General features: G+C 37.8%; 1 protein-coding gene across 2 annotated transcripts in view; it reads right to left on the bottom strand.

Annotated features, from left to right (window-relative positions):
• The window catches only part of MEGF10 (multiple EGF like domains 10), an 82,894-nt gene that overhangs the window by 22,382 nt on the left and 39,601 nt on the right, over positions 1 to 20,911 (bottom strand). For both annotated transcript variants that reach the window (XM_050329906.1, XM_050329907.1), the window contains exons 7-13: positions 20,432 to 20,552; positions 19,109 to 19,245; positions 15,943 to 16,155; positions 10,302 to 10,476; positions 9,378 to 9,498; positions 7,499 to 7,662; positions 4,513 to 4,615 (exon numbers count right to left, since the gene is read on the bottom strand). In XM_050329906.1, the coding sequence (XP_050185863.1) occupies positions 4,513 to 4,615; positions 7,499 to 7,662; positions 9,378 to 9,498; positions 10,302 to 10,476; positions 15,943 to 16,155; positions 19,109 to 19,245; positions 20,432 to 20,552 (1,034 nt within the window). The remainder of the gene's footprint in view (positions 1 to 4,512; positions 4,616 to 7,498; positions 7,663 to 9,377; positions 9,499 to 10,301; positions 10,477 to 15,942; positions 16,156 to 19,108; positions 19,246 to 20,431; positions 20,553 to 20,911) is intronic.

Here is a 20,911-nt window from a genome sequence, read left to right as displayed (position 1 = left end):
CCTCCCTGTTATAATCCAACAACAAATGTGCCTCTTGGAAATAATGTCAGAAGCACATGGAAGGACACAGAAACATCACATCTGGTGATGGGAGATGTGACTAATGTCAGCAGGTGTCCAGCATAACAAAGTCACCAACACCCCTTCTGCTGCAGCATGGGGATGAATGGTAAAATGTAGGCTGGTATTACTGCATCTGTCTCTTCCATAAACCAATGCTATTGTTTTGATACAGATAGCAGACTAGTGGTATTTCACAATCCCTGGCATCAGATAACCTTTAAATCAATTTTAAAAATAACAAATGTACCACTATGACATGGCATTTCTTCTCAAGTGGGAAGGTGTGGCAGAATTGCACCCAAGAAAGCGCAATAGTGATGTTATCAGTAACACCCACATTACTGTAGTTGTAATTGCAGTAGTAAACAGTCTGGGGAAAAAAACCACCTTTGCCATTTTAATTAATTTAATTATCTTTAATTAATTAACTAATGCTTTAATGTGAACTGTCAGTTTTCAAGAATATGAATTCTCAAATCTTTCAGGCAATTTGGGAAAAACATATTTTGACAGCTGCTTGCAGAACAGATAAGATTAAGGGATGAAACTTAAGTTACCATGTGCCTGTTCGTTTTACTTTCTCCTTAAGAGAAGTGGTAGATGCAGCTTTTTAAAGGACTTTAAATTTTAGTATAAATTATTAGGAAAATTATCATTACATATTCGGGGATTATATTTTCTACCTATTTCTTCTGCTTTTCTGTTTTAATGGTTCTTACTCCTTTCCACTGTCTCACCATTGTGCTCCCTCCAAATGAAAAAAAAGTTATTTATAAGATACAGTGAAAATGTCAAGGGATGAGAGCGTTTGGGGCAGACATCCTCCTCTGTGTGGGTGGATGTTTCTCATTTGTGCCATCCTGTCATGTGGCTCCTGGAACGTGATGGAATGGTCAGACTGCCAGGAAAAAAAATCATCACCCTTAACTCTTGCTTTTCTGAGCAGAACTAATGCTGCTGTGCAGGGAAAACTTAATGCAAACTACAGAGAGAATAAGATTTTTTATAGGAGCCTTAGAAACTAAGTAACTATTGTTTAGGATGAAAACCATAAGTATCCTCCTAGGCAACAGAACTGCATTAAAACTATAAAACCTAAAAAAATCAGAGACCTAATTAAAGCCAATTTTAATTATTTATGGAGTTTTTTAACTGCTGATATCAATGCAATAGTAAAAAACTTAACTTTTGTTCCTAAGTAGAACCTTTCTTAGCTTGTTAGAAAAGCACTGGCATGTTCAAAATAAATAAATAAATAAACCTACTTGAATATCTTATTGTTGTACGAGTGGTGAGCTGCAGTATCTGGAGCCTGCAGTAAAGCCCCTGTGTCCATATCAGCAGCTCAGAGCTCCCTCACAGTCCGAGGGAGACCCTCACAATACCAGGCCGATGATCCACCCTCCTCATGCAGCATGATTCCTGTTCCTCAGCATTATGGGACAACTGGGTCATCCAGCAAGGGAAAAAACTCCCTCCATTCAGTTCTACAAAATTATATAAACTATTCCCTCTGACAAAATTCCCTGGGGAAAGTGTAGACAACTGTTCCGTTCACAGGGCTGAGAAAAATACTGTATTTAAAACATTCTTTTTGGAAAGTTTATATTATTTTGATGGCATCAAAACATCTGGGAAAGTTTGCCTTGGATTCATCAATTATTTGTGCTTAAAAAGAAAAAAATACAAGTTCACATTTTTAAGATTCTCCAAATGTATTAATTTTTTTAAGACTACCTTCCCGATGGTTTTTTAGAAGACTAAATCCTTCATTTGGGTTGGACAAGCATTACACTGACCCAAAATACGGTTTTCCCTCTCTTGTTTGCTTGGTTTGGTTTGGTTTTTTTGTAGGGAATACTACCCATACAAAATTAGTATGTCTGATGCTTAGGAAAAAATCTAAGCTAGTCTAACATCATTTTTTGCATTTCAGAAGCTTCTTGTATTTTCAACACAACACATCCTCCATCTGCTTCTTCACCTATCATGCATAGAAATATATGTACAACCTCCCTTCTTAATCCTACAATCTACTGCTATTTCTGCAATGCAACATTACAGTACAGCTATCTGAGAACTCCTTCCTAAAATATTCTCTCCTTTTTTATTTATTCTAAATATAAGTATCTACACAAAGACCAGACTCCTCGTGGGTATTGCTCTGACATGTGAAGTGTGGGAGGAGGATTTTTCCAGACAGAGTATAAAGCGAAATATGCCGTTTACGTTATAAAGTGTGTCTAGACATCATCAGCATGTCAAAACTAGTCTGTCACACATGGTGTTCTGATGACATCATCCAGTGATGAAGGCTCAATTTTATCAATAATTACACTTGAAGTCTCTTTCTAGTGAAGTCTTCCTAAACATGAAGATGAAATAAGATTTCACTAAAGGAAAAAATACTCCTGGGTTAGTTAAATCACACTGGCTAGGTAATTTTTATCACCTGTTGTAAAACTTTGCTACTTTTTTGGCTTGGCTTTTTAAAACAACCTGGATCCTTTCATTAACATACCTGTCATCTCTGATGATTTGTCTCCATTTTAAAAACTCCATCTAAAAACTCCATTTAAGCTGCACATCTGGAACTTGTAGACAACTTTAACAGCCTAAACTATGATCAAGATCATCAACATGTTTTTACTGTGGGTATGCTCTACTTAATACATTTACTAATTTACTAAATCATATTTTGAGCAGATTCAAATATAAGTTTGCACAAATGTGTCCAAACGCACACACAATTACCTGAAACTACCTGAAAGTAAGGACATTAACATCACGACAAAATAAACACAACGTAGTGTCATGCAAAATAGCAACAGATGGCATAAGGCTAATAGTATGTTTTCATAATTCACTCAGATAACTTCTACTGTTTTTTGCACTCTTGTGATAGTCATTGCCCTGAGGTATCTAAGTGGCAGATGTTAAGTCACACTGGAGCTTGTGGGAAGAGAATGAAACCAACAAAGTCCTGTCTCAGTGAGGTGAGTGCTGGCTCTGGAAGTCTCTCACACTGAAAAGGGTGAGACACAATGGTGAGAGAGACCTTCTGAAAGAACCAATATGCAGAAAAAATGCACAAATGATAGATGGGTTTGGTCTTCCAAAGCAAAGCAGGAGCCCTTCCTTCCCATGACTAATTTCCCTTACTGATTTCCACCTCCCACCCCCAGTAATCACAAAAGTCATGTTCATCTGAACAGAAAGTAGAAAAAACATCAGATAAGCTGTAATCAACTACAGCTAAGCAACCCGAACTGTAGACAACAGAGTATTATACACTTCAAACAACATGCTTGTGATCCATCTACACAGCTAGGAAAAAAAGGGTATAAAAATCAAGGTTTGGGAAAAAACCCAGTAACTAAGACTGTATCTATGTGAGGAAATCATAATCTCATCTCCAACTACTTTGTCTGAAAGCACCAGAGAAAAAAGAAAACAATTATATAATGAACCTGCAAGTCAATTAGGAAAAATATTGAAAGAGCGCACACTAAATAATATTAGTATATATCTGAAAACATAAATAAATAAATAAAAATCCTCTCTTTTCACAGCACTCACATACTTTGTTCATTTAAGGTGTGTTTTTCATGCTGACTCCTCATTACAAAATGGAAAGAGGGCATATGGACTGGGGACACGAAACCTGACCCCTGCAAGACCACAGCATCATAGCGAGACACCAAGTCTAGAACATTTCAACAGGGGCAGACTTACAGTGTCAATTAAGCCCTATTGAAGATCACAGAGTATTCCTAACCTTAGAGCTTAGAAATCCATTTTTGAGAACTAAAACTACCTCCTAGGGGTAAAGGAAACATTTCATGATACCTTCCCTCCTTCACAGTTTCATCATGTTTTCAAAAAATCTTGCTTTCCACAAACAAGAGAGTGCAACAACCATGTTAAACAGAAGTATATATATATATATACACACACACACATATACATATATATATATATACACACAGATATAGATCTTAAAATCACAATGCAAAAAACTTCATGAGAAAATATTCATACAGAACAAAATATGTGCGGAGAAACTTCATGTTTTCAAAAGGTTGAAAAACTGAAATAGCAACATGGTTTCTGCAGTATTTATCCTCTTTTTGGCTGACTGAAAGCTGGATGTGATGCTTTACCTCAAAGCACAACCTGGAATATTTACAGTTATTCGCCATTTTCATAAGCAATTACACTGTGGAGGCACCCAAGTTTAAGGTTTCCCTTTCTATTCTCAGTTTTCTGTGGATCCCACACCCAACAAAGTTTCCACACTTGTGAGTCACAAGAAGGACACAGCGGCCACAGAACTGGCCCTTTTCCCCTCCCAACACCACATATTCCTCCTTTACCCCCAAACCCAAAGGGAAGACCAAGTTCCACCACAGTGGAAACTTTCCTTGTCCTCAGGGGTATGTTTTGTACCTGACCATCCTGGGAGGCAGCGACAGTACCCTGTGGTGGGGTGGCACCCATCTGCGTGGCTGCAGTCACAGCGCTCGGCACAATCCATGCCATATGTGCCATCCTGTGACAACAGAAAAAGAACAACCCAGAAATTTCCAATCAGTCCTGCCTTGAAAAGCAACCACAGATCTCTCCTGAATCTGTAATCTGTTTTTAATATAAAATACTTCTGGCTTTTTGGAACATTTTTACGTCCTACATTTTTGTTCTTTCATTTAAGAGGGGAAGATAAAGAATGAATTATACTTCCTTGAAAAATCCCAGACTAAAGAAATTCGGTCTCCTTTCTGCCTCAGACCCCGAGCTCTCTACCTATTGGTCAAAAAGGATACCACATAAAGGCACAGTTATTTAAAAAAAGAGTAGTAAAACCTTAGATTACAATACATATTTAGTGTGAGGTTCATTGCATAAATAATGCAAACTGTATCTCTTTCTTTTGATTAAAAATCTTTTTGCACTACAAGATATACTACTGTAAAGAGATACTCTGGCTATGGGGCATTTTTTGAACCCATAAAAAAGATTAAAGTTACAAGCTGAACATCCCTTTTTGGTGCATTCTGCTTTGTCAAGAAGCACAGCTGATTTTCAAAGAATTACATCTAAACATTTGGATTTGCCTTTTCTGCTTCTTCTGTGGAAGCTGGCACATGCATTAGTGGGTAATTTAATACAGAATTAATCTGAGAAACTGAAAGAAGCAGAATCTTCAATACTGCATTCTCAAAACAAAGTACAACAGTAAATTGACCTGGAAGAAAACGTGTCAAAACCAAATTAAAAAAACACGGAGAAAAGCCAGTATAATTTATGGTAATGCTTCGTGGTTACCCACAGCAAAGGTAAAAAAGGAAAAGAAAACATATCAGATTTAAAAATCAATCATTTAAATTCAAGGCTAAAAATTGGTCTCAACCACATTAAAATCTGAATAAAATCTGTAACAAAATTCATCTGCTGTTCTTTGGTGTTCATGCATGCATTTCAACTAAGTGCCACAGGATTCAGCTATTCAATTCGCAGTCTTTCAAGTCTAAAGTTGAACAAAATCTTACATTACTTCAGTCTAAGTAGCCTTTTGCTCATCTCAACAGTACTTTTTTATATACTGAAAAAGAAAAGATTATACAGTTCCTTTGCATATAATCAGATTTGGAATGAAAGGAAATCCTCAAATATGTTTCTGAAAAGCAGTATTTAGCCTGCTATGTGCCTGGACTGAAGTCCAAACTTCAGTGATATCTTGAGTAACAATCTGGGGAGTAAAATTAATTTTCTGAAGTTATTTAAACAAATTTAAATACACTGATTTAAATAATGTCTCTGCTCCAACAAGGAAAACATTTCAGACAACACTGGATGTATTTGAATTAGTTTTCTGTTTATTCTCCTGCTCTGGAATTTTGAAGCAGAATATGCACTTGAAATGTGTAAATGCTTATGAACATCATTTGACAGAGAGGGGCATGTTAAATTATCTGATATAGAAATGCTTTTAAGCGTTATTTGACTTTGGCATAGTAATACAACTGCTATGAAACAATATGTGTCTTTTTTAAGACAGTTTTAGAAGAGCTAGTGGAGCTTGGGAGACCTCATCATCCTTCAGAATCAGACACCAAGTGATAAACAAAGCTGTTTTAGAAAAGAGAAAAATTAAATCTTTTGATGGAGATGCATTTTTGGAAACACTGCATGAATGGGCACAAGTGGCACTCTAATCAGCCATCCAGAATATATTCAATTTTGTTTTCCACTTTACTCACTACATCAGCGTGTGCTACACTTCATCTTAAAACCAAAAGCAAAGACCCAAAAATCACTTCTGAGGATTCTGAGAGCGCATATTATAATTCAGGACAGAGGTGTGGTTTCCATCTTAAACTCTATTTCATCTATTCCCATCATGTTATTGCGCAGCAGAGCTTGTCCATACCGAAAGAAGCTTCAGTGTGATATGGGAGGGAATTTACAAGGTATGTGTTCAGTTCAGATGGTTCCTTTACACTTGTACGAAACCAATAACCTGCTGGGCAGATAGTATTGCAAAAGTGAGCAAATGACAGCAGAGGGGAAAAGGAGAGCAGAGAGAAGTTTATTTAAAAAATTACTTTCGTTAAAAATTTCCTGGAAAACTGAAGTCCATCATTGAAAACAATGGACTCAGGAAAACCCCAGTTTTCATAAAATATGGGGGGGGTGTGGTATTTTGTGCATGAAATATAATTGAAACCGAACAGTTACACAATAAAACAAATGCGTTTTGAATTTTACTACTTAAAATTTTTTTAAATAATACATTTTTATGGCTTCCCCATACTACAAAGTGGAACAGAACTGATAAGGAGTTTGCCTTTGTCCTCACAATCTAATTTGTCATCACTTCTAATTTTGCAGTTCTCAAAGTCTGGGAGAGAGCAGAAATCAGAGCCCCAGTAGGAAGGCACCTGTCATGGAACTGGGCCGTAAAAGTAGATTCTCATGTATGACTGAGAAGCAATCAAAGTTCTTAATTCATACTGTAACACAGACATAAGAAAATGTAATTAGAAATATGTTATTTGACGTCGAATGCATTTTTTGTTCTTTCGTCTCATAATTCTTACTTAAACTAGTTGAACAGAAGCAGTTTGATAGCGTTTGATGCCAATAGATGGAAAAATATAATTCTGTGTTTTTCAACCAATTCCACAGCAGCTAATGAAAAGTTTGTGTTCCAACTTTCAAGCATTGAAAGTAGAAAAGGTGTTAATCAATGCATCTTCATTTTGTGTGGCCATTTTTTGTGTTCTTGGTTTACTGTGCAGCAGAGCTCTTCCAGAAGAATTGTTGGTGCACAGTCGCATGTGCTCTCTAGAGACGTATCCCCAAAGAATGATAGAAGCCCTACCCTACCCAGAGTTATCCTACAGTGCAAAATTCGGTGATATTATTAAACTACCTGGCAAGGGAGTTCACATTTTTCTCCTCTCCAGCCCGGGGCACAGGTACAGGTTCCATCCAGAGCATTGCAAGCCCCTCCATTAAGACACTGGCAGGTTAAGTTACAGCCAAGTCCCCACGTACCACTGGGACAGTTTACTGAGCAATCTACACCATGCCAACCTGCAAAAAAAAAAAAGCATTAAAGTCACAAATTATTCAGGTTTCCTCCCTTTCCTCTCAGAATGTTTCTCTCCACCTGCCATGGGACATCTCTCCGAGATGGGCAGTACTGGGATAACATTCACTACAGGGTGATATCAGCAGTTTCAGCTCAGGACTTGTCCAGGTTGGGACAAAGGTGTTCAAGGGCACCTTGTAACATCTGTGCACAGCATCTGTTTGCAGATGGGTGCCTACACACAAAAGCAATTGATGGAAGATCTGGAATGGAGACAAAGACACCTTGAAATTTCACTAAGAAGCACTAAACTACACTGAAATTAGCCTGAAAATAATTAGGGATATTTTCCCAAGACAAGCTGCCGCTTTCATAATTGTTCCACAAGCGTTCAATACACAGAGTTCTGCAATATGGTTTTAACAGAAACCTTAAAAAAAGAAAGACCATAAAGAACTGTATAAATTGGATTTCTCCAAGATACATAGAAGTCCTTTTAGATGACTTCTATACTTCTCTCCAAATCAAAAAAAAAAAGTGATGAAAACAGGCTCTAAAATACAGCACTCACCACTGATTATGCCTGATAGCAACAATTCACAGACTGCACACTGGACTGAAATGCGAATAGATTTTTTAAAATGTGATCATCCACTGCATACAAGAGAAACAGTGAGAGGCAGTCATATGTTATCAGCAGCAGTGACACAGGCCAAGTTTCTAATTTTGTATTGTTTACAGTAAGTGAAGGGAAAAATTATTCTGCACTGACCCTAATCAATAGGCTATGCAAAACACATGCACTGAAATCAGTCTGCCTTGTGCTTCACTGATAACTTCAAATTTAGGGGTGACTTCAGGAAAAAATGTTACACTATACCAACTAGAAAACCAAGACACTTCCTCTTAAATGTCTTTCCAAGATTTATAAATTTCTTTTGTTTACATGACAAGTATCAAGGTTTAGTTTAATTTCACTTTTGCTGTCCTTTTTCACCATACTATGACTAAAGCTGCATGATGCACGGGGAGACAGGATTTATGCATCCCTCACGGAATAGTTTTTCTCCTCATGACCTGGCTGTTTTGCAGTAGCTGCTTTAAATTAAATTAGGGTTAAATTAGCTCCACCGTCTCTGGCAAGAGTAGATGCTCTACATTTGCTGCATGATAGATTTATTAGTGTCAGTCCCTGAAAAATTTAGTCGTTATTTGTCAGGTAACTCTCACACTTCACCTCCACTCTCAAACTTCATCTCTTTTTAGAAAAATATTTTTAGACAGGAGGGGTCTAAAACATTTATTGGGCATGAGATTTGCTTGGGCACATTCTACAACCTGCCCTCTCTTCTCAGCAGTCCAACATCATAGCTGAGGGACACTGGGCTTTAAATACTTCCTCATAGCAGAAGTGAATGAGAGATGCACTCTTTCAGTTCCCTTCCAACCCAAGCCATTCTATGATTCTATAATTCCATATGATTTTGATTAGGAAGGCTGGCATCAGATAGATGGCCCACCCATAGTCCTTCTAGCAGACCACAGTGTTTCTCTGAGAAGATGTTTTCCTTGGTTTTCCCTCCCAGAGCAGCAGAAGCATAAAGTATCTAGTGCTAAGGCCTTCAAGGTGGTCTGCCTATTAAGTTTCCTCTACTTCAAAAATGCAATTTAATGTTACAATTACAGAGAAAGAAGATTAATCTGAGGAGACACTTACCTGCTTTGCAGGCACAAGAACCATCTACTGGTGAGCAGATGGCTTCATTTTTGCAGTTGCACACGGACGAACAGTTCACTCCGTATGTTCCCGGAAGACAAGGAGTACCACAAGAAGCACCCTGAATTATAAAAAAATAAGAGTCTAAAAACTATTTGAGGAGATTCAGACCATACAACTAAGAAAGGACCTAAACTGACAGAAGCCCTACAAAAGCCAGAAAACATACAGCCCAAGCGTCCAAGGCTGTCTCCAAATTATCCTGAATTTTTAAGCCTTTTTGAGTAAGCATTACTTTTCTATGATTTGTTGTGAGAGCTCGGTCACATAGTTAACATCACTTGGTTAGATCAATGGACAGTGATAAAGAAGCCCTTTATGAAACCAAAACAGGGTAAGAAAGCAGTTTAATAGAAAATAATTAGTTTTTAAGAACTAATTTGTCTGAAGTTTTCAGTTATTACTGTAAAATGTTTTCCATGTTAGAATAGCATCCAAGGCACCGGTAACAGCAAATGTGCATAAAAACTGCAGAATCTGTCATTTCATATAGTTCATCTGTCCTGAACTATAAAACCAAATATTTCTGTCCAGAGTTTCTGTGGATGAAGCATGAGGACATTGGTGCTACAAGATAATGACTGAAACTTATCATTCCTCCCCTTATTTACACTTCAACAGCACACCCTCTTATCAACTTCCTAGAAAACAAATAACGTCACTTTCTAAAAATGGCTTCATTTTGGTACTCAAAATCAATCAGAAATTTTGCCTTTTCAGAGTCTTACAACACATACAGTGGTGCCTAAACGTTGTCCTTCTCTTTTACTGTGGTGGAGAAAGGCCACTCTGGCCTCTTGAAGAACCTGTCACTTAAACAAAGGCAGTGGCCTTGAAAATGAGCAGTGAAAGTGAGACATTTACCTTAAATCCAGGGGCACAGCTGCATTTCCCAGTCACACTGTCGCAGTCAGCACCATTTTGGCAGCTGCAGATCTGCTGACATGACTCGCCGTAGAATCCTGGGGAACATGTCTCGTTGCAGTAGAGCCCAGACCAGCCAGGCTTGCAGGAGCATTCCCCAGACATGGGGTGACAGCTGCCAGGACAGGATGAGAGGTTAAATAGTTCGGTACTAACTGTGACATAAATATTGTTTTCTTTCCAGAGGACAAAACGCTGTTATAGATAATTGCATAAAGGATCTTGCCATGCTCTGCACAGAGGTTTACCTCACAAACCACAAGTGAAGGATTCTCTGTATTTATATATAAATAATGCATGACAATTAAGAAATATCATACAACATACAGACATTTTAGGAGGAAATGGAAAGAAAGTAAGACTTATCATTTTTCTACATCAATTTGAAAAGAAACCTCTCCGAAACACAATTTTTACCATAAAATAGATACCCATGGTTACGAATAGTAAGGTGATGAAACCATTAAATTCCAAACAATTTATTACGTTTCTACGCTAACAGGATCATTTTCATAACACTGCGAAAACTTGCAGTGAATTGTCTGAGAAATATGACACTCAGAAAAACAGCACATCCAACATAAAATAGTAACAGAGCACCCCATGAGCAGCAAGAATGCTCTTTTCTTTAAACTGTAGGTTGAAAGAGGACAACTGGGCAGAAGTCAGCTATACCATCAGAGCAATGACCTTTTGGAGAGTGTCTCCTCTCTCTTGGCCATACCTGGTGGCAGACCAGCTGTCTCTACCTGGAACAGCAGTTTCATTGAAGGGCCAGTCAGGCAGCTGTTGCCTTATAACAAATGGACATCATCAGCTGTGCTAAGATATATATGCTGGAAGAATGGGCACAATGGGGTGCTCTGTAGCACTCTGGCAGACAAAGCATTTGCTTAACTCTCACCAAAGGAAAAGCCTTAACATCCAAATCCATTTTATTTACAATGGGAAGACTGTTTAAAGATATTTGTCTGCCAGTGATTGAAGTTTCTTTAAGTATGCTGGAAAAGAAAAAAAAAGAAGTGCCTTCCTCCAGACAAATTAAATGACCCATGACAAGAGTCTGATTTTGCAAGACTTACTGACTCCTTGTGTGGGGGGTTGTATTTGAAACTGAATATTTTTCTGACCATTTGCAAGTTTGCAGATGTACCTACTGCACTTTTAAGAGCTATAACATAATAAGAACATTCTTTGAAAAAGCTGAAGAATAATTAGCTGCAATTGCTCTTGGATTTGAGGATTGTTCTTGTAAAAATAAGAGTTTAATATTGCTGAAAACAACTAGTTGACAACACATTGCTTATCAAGGAAAGCATGAATTATAAAGGCTGGAATGTCATCATGCATTCTGCTTTCTATATCTTACTGCATACTCTATGACACCATAAAAACTTGTGGGTCCTGAAGATATTTAAGGTACCTTTGGACAATATTAAGCTGCTGTGCAGTAAATTGAGAGGAAAGATCTTTTCAGATAAATGACAAATGAAGAAATGGCTCAAAACTCATGCTGTTCATACTCAACAGTTCTGATTATTTGTTCAGTTATAAGCATACCTGCCATGAAATAGGCTGAAATGGAACTATTCGTATATAAAATACATGCAGAACTGTTGAAGACACAAAAGATGCAGCAGGATAACCTGACATCTCCTATTCCTAACTTTCTGTAGGTCCCCAGTTTCCATGTCTCTTATCAGTGGAAGAATATATAGCATGGAAAATGAAAAAAATTTTCAATTAAGAACTGAATAGTCACTGGCATATGAATTAGAACATATTTATAACATTAATTTAGCAGTACTGTCATTTTAAGACATAAAGCCCAGAGTTCACACAATCATATAATGTCCTGAGATGGTGTTTGTTGGGTTATTTTCGTCTCAGCAGATGGAGAGACCACACACATGTGGAAGCACTGAGTATGAAGCTGAGGCATTGATATTCCGAGCCCCCTAGTGAGTGTCACCAAGGCCTACTTGCACATGTATTGATTGACACCAAAATTAGTATTCTGTAATTTGTAATTAGATGTAGGAAACTGAACCACTTCTGAAGCTTTCTGATGGGTTCTTGTGCAGTTAGCTTAATTAGGAATAAGATTTAAATATTAAGATAGGGAAATAAAGAGATGTTGCCAGTATATCCACTTTTATTCCTGGTCTTTTGTTCACACCTTCTGGAATGCAACCCTACTCTGTACAGAGACAAAAAAAAAATATGTGTGGGTAGTTGACATTGTATATTTGAAGGACTCAAATGAACTTAGTGATTTTCATATCATTTATATAGGTGTTTCACTATTACAATATCCACCAAATTCTGCAGTACCTTATGCAATATAAAATTTCCATGAAAAGCTCTTGTACCTGTAAATACGAGTCCATTGGAAAAATGCAAAATTAAAATGCCCTAATCTTTGCTTTAAGAACACAGCCAAACTACATTAACTATGCATGTATCACACTACAAAAATGCAATCAAATCTATATATGTATGTCAGAAAAAGCATGAGACAAATAAACCCCATTAGTGCTCATATCATGAATAAATCCTAATTACAGGCTGAACTGTGCCAGATTACCTGCTGATACTGAATGACCCCACTCTGCAGGTGTGAGGTAGTGGTCGAAGATTACCAGAAAGAGCTTACAAGAAAAAAACACACAACAAAAAAAACCAGGGATATCTCAAATTTACTAGGAGATCAACCTAAAATCAGGGCAAATGCTGTATCAAAGGTGTAACCAACATCTTTCGTAAACATTCTAGACAAATATGCGGCTACACTCTGCCTTTTTCACCTTTCCTGAATGGTCCTTAGGTGTTGCTTGAGAGAAGGTATGACAAAACCCAGCCTAAAAGTGGTTTATGCTAGAAGAGCATTCCTATACAAAACAAAGTGGAAATACTGACATACAGAAAGGCTCCAGTCCTTTTGTATTTGTCAAAACACGCAACAGTGAAGAGTATTTGTGAAAAAATCACCTTGCACAAGAGGATCATCTGTTTCTGTCCTCTGGGCCCCTCAAACAGATTAAAATCTCTCAAGTACAGCTATTTTTAATGCTTTACAAAGAGTTTAATGAAGGCTGATGATACATCTAAGAGAAAGGATGGGCTTGCCTTCCATACCCAGGAGCTGCCACCAACGAATTGCAGCAGCAAAATCCCTACAAGCTTAGGCAACCCAAAATGAAATTATGAATTGTTGCCAAAGCTGCTTTGATGCAATTTTTTCATTCATAAAACAGTAATTAAAAATGCATACATTTTTGAACTATGCTGTACTGTAATGTTTTTATATCTGTACATGAAGAAGCATGTGAAGATGTTCAGACACATACTTACATGCTGGAACTTACGTACACATATTTTAGAGAAATATTTTTAGAGCTAAGTATTTTTTTAATTAACCCTTAGTTCATTTCCATATCTATGAATATTAATAACTTAAGAGCTCTAAGCCTACTAATAGCTCCTGTTTGAGGATATCTAAACCAGTGATCAGACCCAGATGAAAAAAGCTTTGTTCAAGGCCCTTAGAACAGAATCCTAGACCTACTGACACACAAAGTGTATTTGCAGGAGGAATTCTACCCCTTTTTTGTGCTCTGGGATTACTGATTGCTACATTGCTGCTAAATGGATTAGTGCTATGAAGATCCTTTGGCTGCAGCCAGACCAAGTAGTATTTGTGGTAGTCAAGAAAGGGTTGAGGATATTCCCTGATGTGATTAAAGAGTTGTCTCCTGCCTGACTGTGAGATGAGGACAACCAGATACAAGTGGCTTCTAAAAAGAATCTGAAAAGCCTCAAGTGTCCCCAGGGAGTTTTGGCTTCTATACCATTACCCGGATGCCCTTTTATTTCTATTATTTGATGGGTTTAGTCACTTCCTGACTCAGGGGGAAGGAACTTACCTATGTAAAATACACTTGTGAAGTAATGAAAATATTTGTTTTTCTCAAACATCATTATGCTCTCGTGCACCTTCAGGGCTGTTAAGTGGCTTTGGATTTGCCACGTGGAGAAAAAAAAATTAAAAAAAGACCAGACATATGCTGCTGTTTACTTGTGAACATTTGTGATCTGATTTAACCACAAACTGCCTTCCAGTGGTATAAATGAATGAACAGCTGTGTTGAACATGAATCAGAAGTAATCCCTGTAATACTAGAAATGCTATACAGTGTGATGTATTCCTGTAAAGCAAGGCTGCCACAACAGTCTGCAGACAAATTTTCAGGAAAGCAGCCTAACCATAACTCATAAAAAAGTAGTATTTGGTCTACTGTCATAATTTGAGAGCTAGATAGGTCAGCATTATAGGGCCATTTATTCTTGAACACATTGCCCAAATAATTATTGCTTGATTCTACATCAAAACTGCTCTGTATTTTTTTAAGACATTTCAGGTAAATGGGATAAACAGAGCATAAGTGCACAACTGTAAAAGCATATGAATGGAAAGGGAAAGGAATTCAGTTTGTTGCCACATAGTTTGTCAACAAAAAGTGTGTTGAACAACTCTGACAATCCACAACGTGGCCTAACAGAATAGCTATTTCCATGTATGTGCCTGACTGATTTAACACCACCGTTAACTTCTGACTAAAGGTTTTTATTTTATCTATGAGGAAAAGTGTATCTTATATCAGTGTACAGCAGCATCCTACGTGATACTCAATAGTTTATGTGAATTCCTTTCATAGCTACTTTCAACAGCAAAAATTATGCTCACAAACCATCTCTAAGGTACTGTTAACAGTACTGCAATTAAGTGTAAGCAAATGCACAGTGACCATAGTATTTAACCAGAAGAACAGTTTTGTAACAAGAGAAAGCTGTTCAGAACTGTTCTATAAATATGTTGGCTCCCCTCAACTGGCATCTGACATTCCTCCCTCACAGCTGAAACTCCGTCTCCAAATAATCACTTTTTACATTTTCGTAACACTATGCTCAAACACTACGAAATCCACAAAGACACAAAAAAACTCAAAAAAATAGGACTCATTACTGCCTGAATAAGGAGAAACAGCAAAACATAAGCTAATTGGAAAACTATTTTCATTTGATTTCCATGGACAGATTTTACCTGCTTACTAGAAAAATCACTGAAATGACAATAAATGTATTTTTGAAATGCAGATTTACAGTTGGTAAGGCTCTGAAACTTTGTATTAAAATAGTCACCAACAGCAATTCTTATACAGAGAGAGAGAGAGAGAGAGAAATACCCAGGCTTCTCAAGCCCAGCTCAGAAGACTATACATTCAGAGAGGTGGTAAATATAGATTCGCACTTTGTCTTAATGTTTATTTCATGGCTCAGAGACCAAATAATGCAGTGAACATTATGATCAAATATACTTGCAAAGACTAAAATTCAGAAGCTCTTCTTTTTATTTTTCTGATATGGTGAGAGAATACCAAATACTATTACAAATCTTTAGCTTAGTCTTCCATTTGCATGAAAGTACTACAAAAATGAGGAAATATTAATTTTCAGATTATATTTGGATTTCTATGTTCTATATAGAAAGAGACAGCAGGTTAAAAGGTGTAAAGCCTACCTCCAGGTATTGGGCATGTGGCAAGGACACTTTTTATCACACTTGAGACCATAAATTCCCTCAGGGCAAAGCCTTGTTTCACAGTGCTCTCCAGTGTATCCTGGTTCACAAAGACAGGCACCACTAATGTGGTAACACTTCCCACCATTCACACACTTGCAGGTCTCTGCACAGTGCACTCCATAAGTCCCCACTGGACACTCATCTTGGCATCTGTGAGGGAAAAAAACAAAACAAAAATTCACTTTGTTTACCATGAACTACAACTTTTGGAGGTTTAAGGGAAATATGGTTTATAAGGAATCTCTTATATGGGTCAAAAACTTTATATAACTTCCTATTTAAAAATGCCCATATCTGGTTTCCTTTGGCGCTCAGCTAGACAGGCTCAAAACATTGGTTCTGTAAATTCTTTTGGCAAAGACCTCCCTTCTCTGCAACACAGGACACAATATTCATACACAGACCACTGCCCTCCACATTCAGGAATGAGAACAAAACCAAATCCTCTTAAGTCAGACCTAAAGTGTGAAGGAACTTTTTCATTCATAGAGCTTTAAAACGATAGACAATTTAGTTAACAGACTTAATTCTCTCACATCTTTCATATAAAAGCCATTATTTAACCTAAAGATCAGTCTTATCTTTAGCTATCCAGCCTGAATACTACAAGAAAATTTTCAGTACCCTGCTTCTAAAACTTGCAACTCATTAAATAATGAGTTTCTGGATAGCAGTTTTATTTGGAGATGTCTTATGAGTTTGATATTTTCAGGTTTATCTTCTCTGTATTTTACAGCTGAATTGTTGTAAATGCCAGTAGTACTACAGCACTACTAAAGGCTCCAGTACTCAGTGAATTTAAAATATTTCATTATATATATGAGAGCAGACCTCTCAGCTCAACAGGCTCATGCCTCAGAGCCAGTTAGGACAATATTTCACAGCTTGTGTCAAGGAAAATGCCCACATTTTTCAATATAAGCACCCTGCAGAGTCTGAATTATGCTGACACAAACAAAAAGACAAAGCAACTAAATCCCAAAGCTTTAGGGCCAGAATATGCTGACATTAAAGTCCTTAAGTGTGCTGTGAATTCAAAAGGTGGTACCATCTTCTGCAATTTGTGTACCTTTAAGTTTTGTCAAGTTACAGATTGTACAAAAATATTACTTGATAATACAGCACATCATTAATGGTTTTATCATCATCATTTCCCCAGTCCTATAAAAGTATTTCCTTGGTGTTCTTTTTCTATTTTTCTATAAACTTGGCTTTCTCTCTTTTTTTTTTGGTTTGGTTTTTCATGTAATTGGTGGTTTATTACATAACAATTTCAAAGATCATGATGTGAGGCACTGTAAAATGTAACAGAACTTAGCAGAGCCCTCTGACTGAGGTAAAATGGGCATACATGTTCATTTCATGCTTCTGCAGTATTTGTTGCAGTCTGATACTGAACTCTAGAATTTTCAAGGCATTTCATAACTCTGTCCTGACTGAAGTCACCAATAAAATCTCCTTTTATTCTCAGGTGTAGTGTAATAATAGAGCTACTAAACCTGTTTCAGTATTTCCTAACAAAGTTCTACAAATAAAGCTGTGAAAGAATTTTTTTTCAAATGACAATCAGGAATCCCAGGCAAATTAGACAAAATTTAACCTTGCAATGAATATTTTTTTTATTTAACTGCATCTTCATCAGCTTCTAACAGACCCTTTTCCAGTTTGTGGTGAAAACGTGTATCAATCAAAAAGTATTAGGCAGAAGAATTATAAAGGTAGCTTAAACCAGATTCCCTTGTCTTAACTTAGATCGCATAGAAACTGTTACATGCTCTATGGGTCCGCTTTCTCTTGATGTATGACCAACTTCCAGGAGCTACCACCACATCAAAATCTCAGACAAACATTGCTGGAGTCACAAACAAAAGTGGAGAATAGCTTAGCACTTTAAAAAACCCATCCTCTCGCAGCTGGTATGTATGTGGTACCTCAGCCATTGCTCACACATTTCTTGTAACAGTTCCCTCCCTTGCCAGTTCACTGACTTGAAATGAGAACCTGGTCCATAACCTTGCTATTGACCCATTCCTGCCCTTGGAGTATCTTGAAAAACAAAAGAATTGCAAATACACCCTGTTTTGCAGGAAAAGCGGGAGCTCAGATTTGCAAAAGTGATCAAAATGCTGCAGCCTGTAAGGCATTTCAGATGATAATCAGACTACAATTGCAATAGTAAAAATGTATTACTTTTAGAAACTCCAGTTTAGTGCAGTGTGTAGACACACACGGATATTCCTCTGATTGCCCTGCAGCCTTGTCTGTGTTTAAATGCATCTACCACCTTCTGCACTGTATTTTCACAGACACAAATATAATTTTGGAATGCAAATGATTCTGGACTAATTGTTTCTCTTCTTAATGAGGTGGGGTTTTTTTCCCCTTATGTCTGGCAACAGCACTAACCATGTCCTGCGAACACTTGTGTGGGAAGTGCATATGGTTATAATACCCACAATTGTTGGCAGAGATCTCCTGGACTAACCCCAGTGATCAAGCTGCTGCTGACTTCAGAAAATTGAGTTATGTGCTGTTTCAAACACATGCAAGAAAGCAGTTCTTTCATCCCTTTCCACTGCCTTCAAAAATGATGTCTCAGTGTATTATCTTTCCCATCTACCAAAGCTGATTTTTAATAATCAGAAAATAAATGTTTCATTTCATTTGATTTAAATACTTCAGGAGACAACTCTCCAGCTTGCTCATTTTGAGAAGAAATTGCATGAGCCTCCCTTGTTGCTACGACTGCCAGACATCTGCACAAAACCACGAGCTTTCCTCCTCACCCCTTCACCACAGCCCAAATTGCACCATTCTGCAACCCACTCCAGTGCAGACCCACAGGAACTGCCAGAGCACAGGCCACAGCAGGAAAATACTGAAACCAAGCAGTTCCTTCACAGAAGGGCTCTTTCACATAGAAACATTCAACTTGCAACCCAGCGTCAGCTGAGTGACATGGCAAACATTTCATAACCAGAATCAACTCTTTTACTCCCATCACAGATACTTTCACTCTTCTTTCTACCAGGTTCTTAACTCTCCCTGTTGCAGCAGAGCCTCTTTTAGGTTCAGCAGCCCAGCAAAAATGAGTTTTCCTTACCTTTCTCCTGTGTAACCTGGGCTGCAGTGGCACTGGCCTGTGGCTGAGTCACAGGTCCCTCCGTTGTGGCACTGGCACTCCTGGGAACAGTTCTTCCCATAACGACCCTCAGGACAAGGCTGACCACAGACCATGCCCTGTGTGTGCAGAAAAGAGACCTTGAGGTTAGATTTGGGATTGCAGCTTGAACAGATAAGGAAGAAAGGATGGTCATGAAGGAAGGTCCAGGAGACCTAGTGTTACTTGTCCAGACCTTGGAAATGCCAGAGTCCCCTCCAGCTTTACACGTGGGGTACATTCCAGCACTGGAGGAATAATTTTCTATGATTTCCACTTTGGAAATAAAAGCTCATGAAAAACACACTCTCTAAGCAACTGTGAAAACACTTACAGATTTAAGACTAATTGATGTCAAGCTCTTCCCAGTTTATTTACCAGAAGTAGTATATATCAAGATACCTGGGAATGCCCTCCAGTGAGTAGTGGTATAGGAATCAGTAACTGCTGTAATGCCCCAATTATACTACTTTATCATAAGGTGGGGGTTTTTTCTGATGAAAGGAAAAGCTGTTTGTAATTTGATTTAAAGCAACATATCCTAAAAGTTTAGGTAGGATGATTGCTCCTTTCAAAGGGGTTTGAGTTCTTGCACTGCTTTTTAAATCTTTGGAATTAATTACACCTGGGTAGGGAGGGAAACCTCAAATTTTAAGACTTTTAAGAAGCTGTTTCAAATGTACTTACAGATACTTCATCACACAAAAGGTATGCAGGTATCTTAACTAACATAAAATACTGTAGAGCTTGTGCCTGGCTACTTGAAACCTCCCTTACAGAAAAAGCAAAAAAGGTTATACTGACAAAATTGTGTTTCACAGAACTGAAAATTGTAAAATTATAAATTATTCTTAAATAATTACTTGGAGCAGAAAATTAGTCAAAGGGCTGAACAGTAATTTATTAGTTAAAACACACACTAGTATAAAATTTCCCTCAGTGCTTCATGTTCTCTCTCATTTTTCAGAAGCTGTGTTTAGGCAGATAAAGAGATTCAAGAATGTATGCAAAAATTTGTATTCTATGACTATTCTTTTGCTTCCCAGAATCTGATACAGTTAAAAAAGGCAGTGCAAAACTGGAGAACTTTCAGTAACAGATGGTTTTGCAAGTATTTTATTTCAGTCCCTTATGCTGTTTCTCATTACTCCTGGATACAAGCAGACTGCATTTGCTATCCTCGTTTGCTAGCCTCTTCTGATGCTGCCTGAAGTCTGCAAGTATGGAAGTTGTAGGGGGTTGTGTGGGTTTCAGGAGTGTTTTTACCATCCATCCTGGCGGGCAGGAGCACTCCCCAGTGACGTGGTGACAGACGCCTCCGTTCTGGCACGGGCACCTTTCCTCGCACTGTGGGCCATGCTTCCCAGGGGGACAGAGATCCTCACAGCTGCAGAGAGTTTGGAGTGATTGGGAGAGTTTGGAGGGGGTGGTGGACAACAGAGACAACCATTACTTCAGTACACTCTCCAGTTTGTTTTTATTTTTATGTTATCGTTAAATTTCTCAGCATAAAGTGTGAAGCAGAAAGCAGCAGAACACCAAAATACACACGCTTAATATTGTACAGGACTCATGCAACAAATCTAAGGAGCAATCTAGGAACTGTTTCTTTTAAGCTACTTCTTTATACACAGTTTGGTGCTCATTCACTGTTACTGACAAAAGTTCAAAATCTGTTCCGGAATGACAAAACCAAGTAACATCATATCACTCCCTAAAAATACCTGAAAGGAGGTTGTAGCCAGG

This window comes from Myiozetetes cayanensis, unplaced genomic scaffold (assembly GCF_022539395.1).
Source record: "Myiozetetes cayanensis isolate MyiCay16 unplaced genomic scaffold, myiCay2020 scf4, whole genome shotgun sequence".
In the NCBI taxonomy this organism is placed as follows: domain Eukaryota; kingdom Metazoa; phylum Chordata; class Aves; order Passeriformes; family Tyrannidae; genus Myiozetetes; species Myiozetetes cayanensis.
Note: the sequence above shows the minus strand (reverse complement) of the source record. Positions and strands in the feature narration are given on the sequence as shown.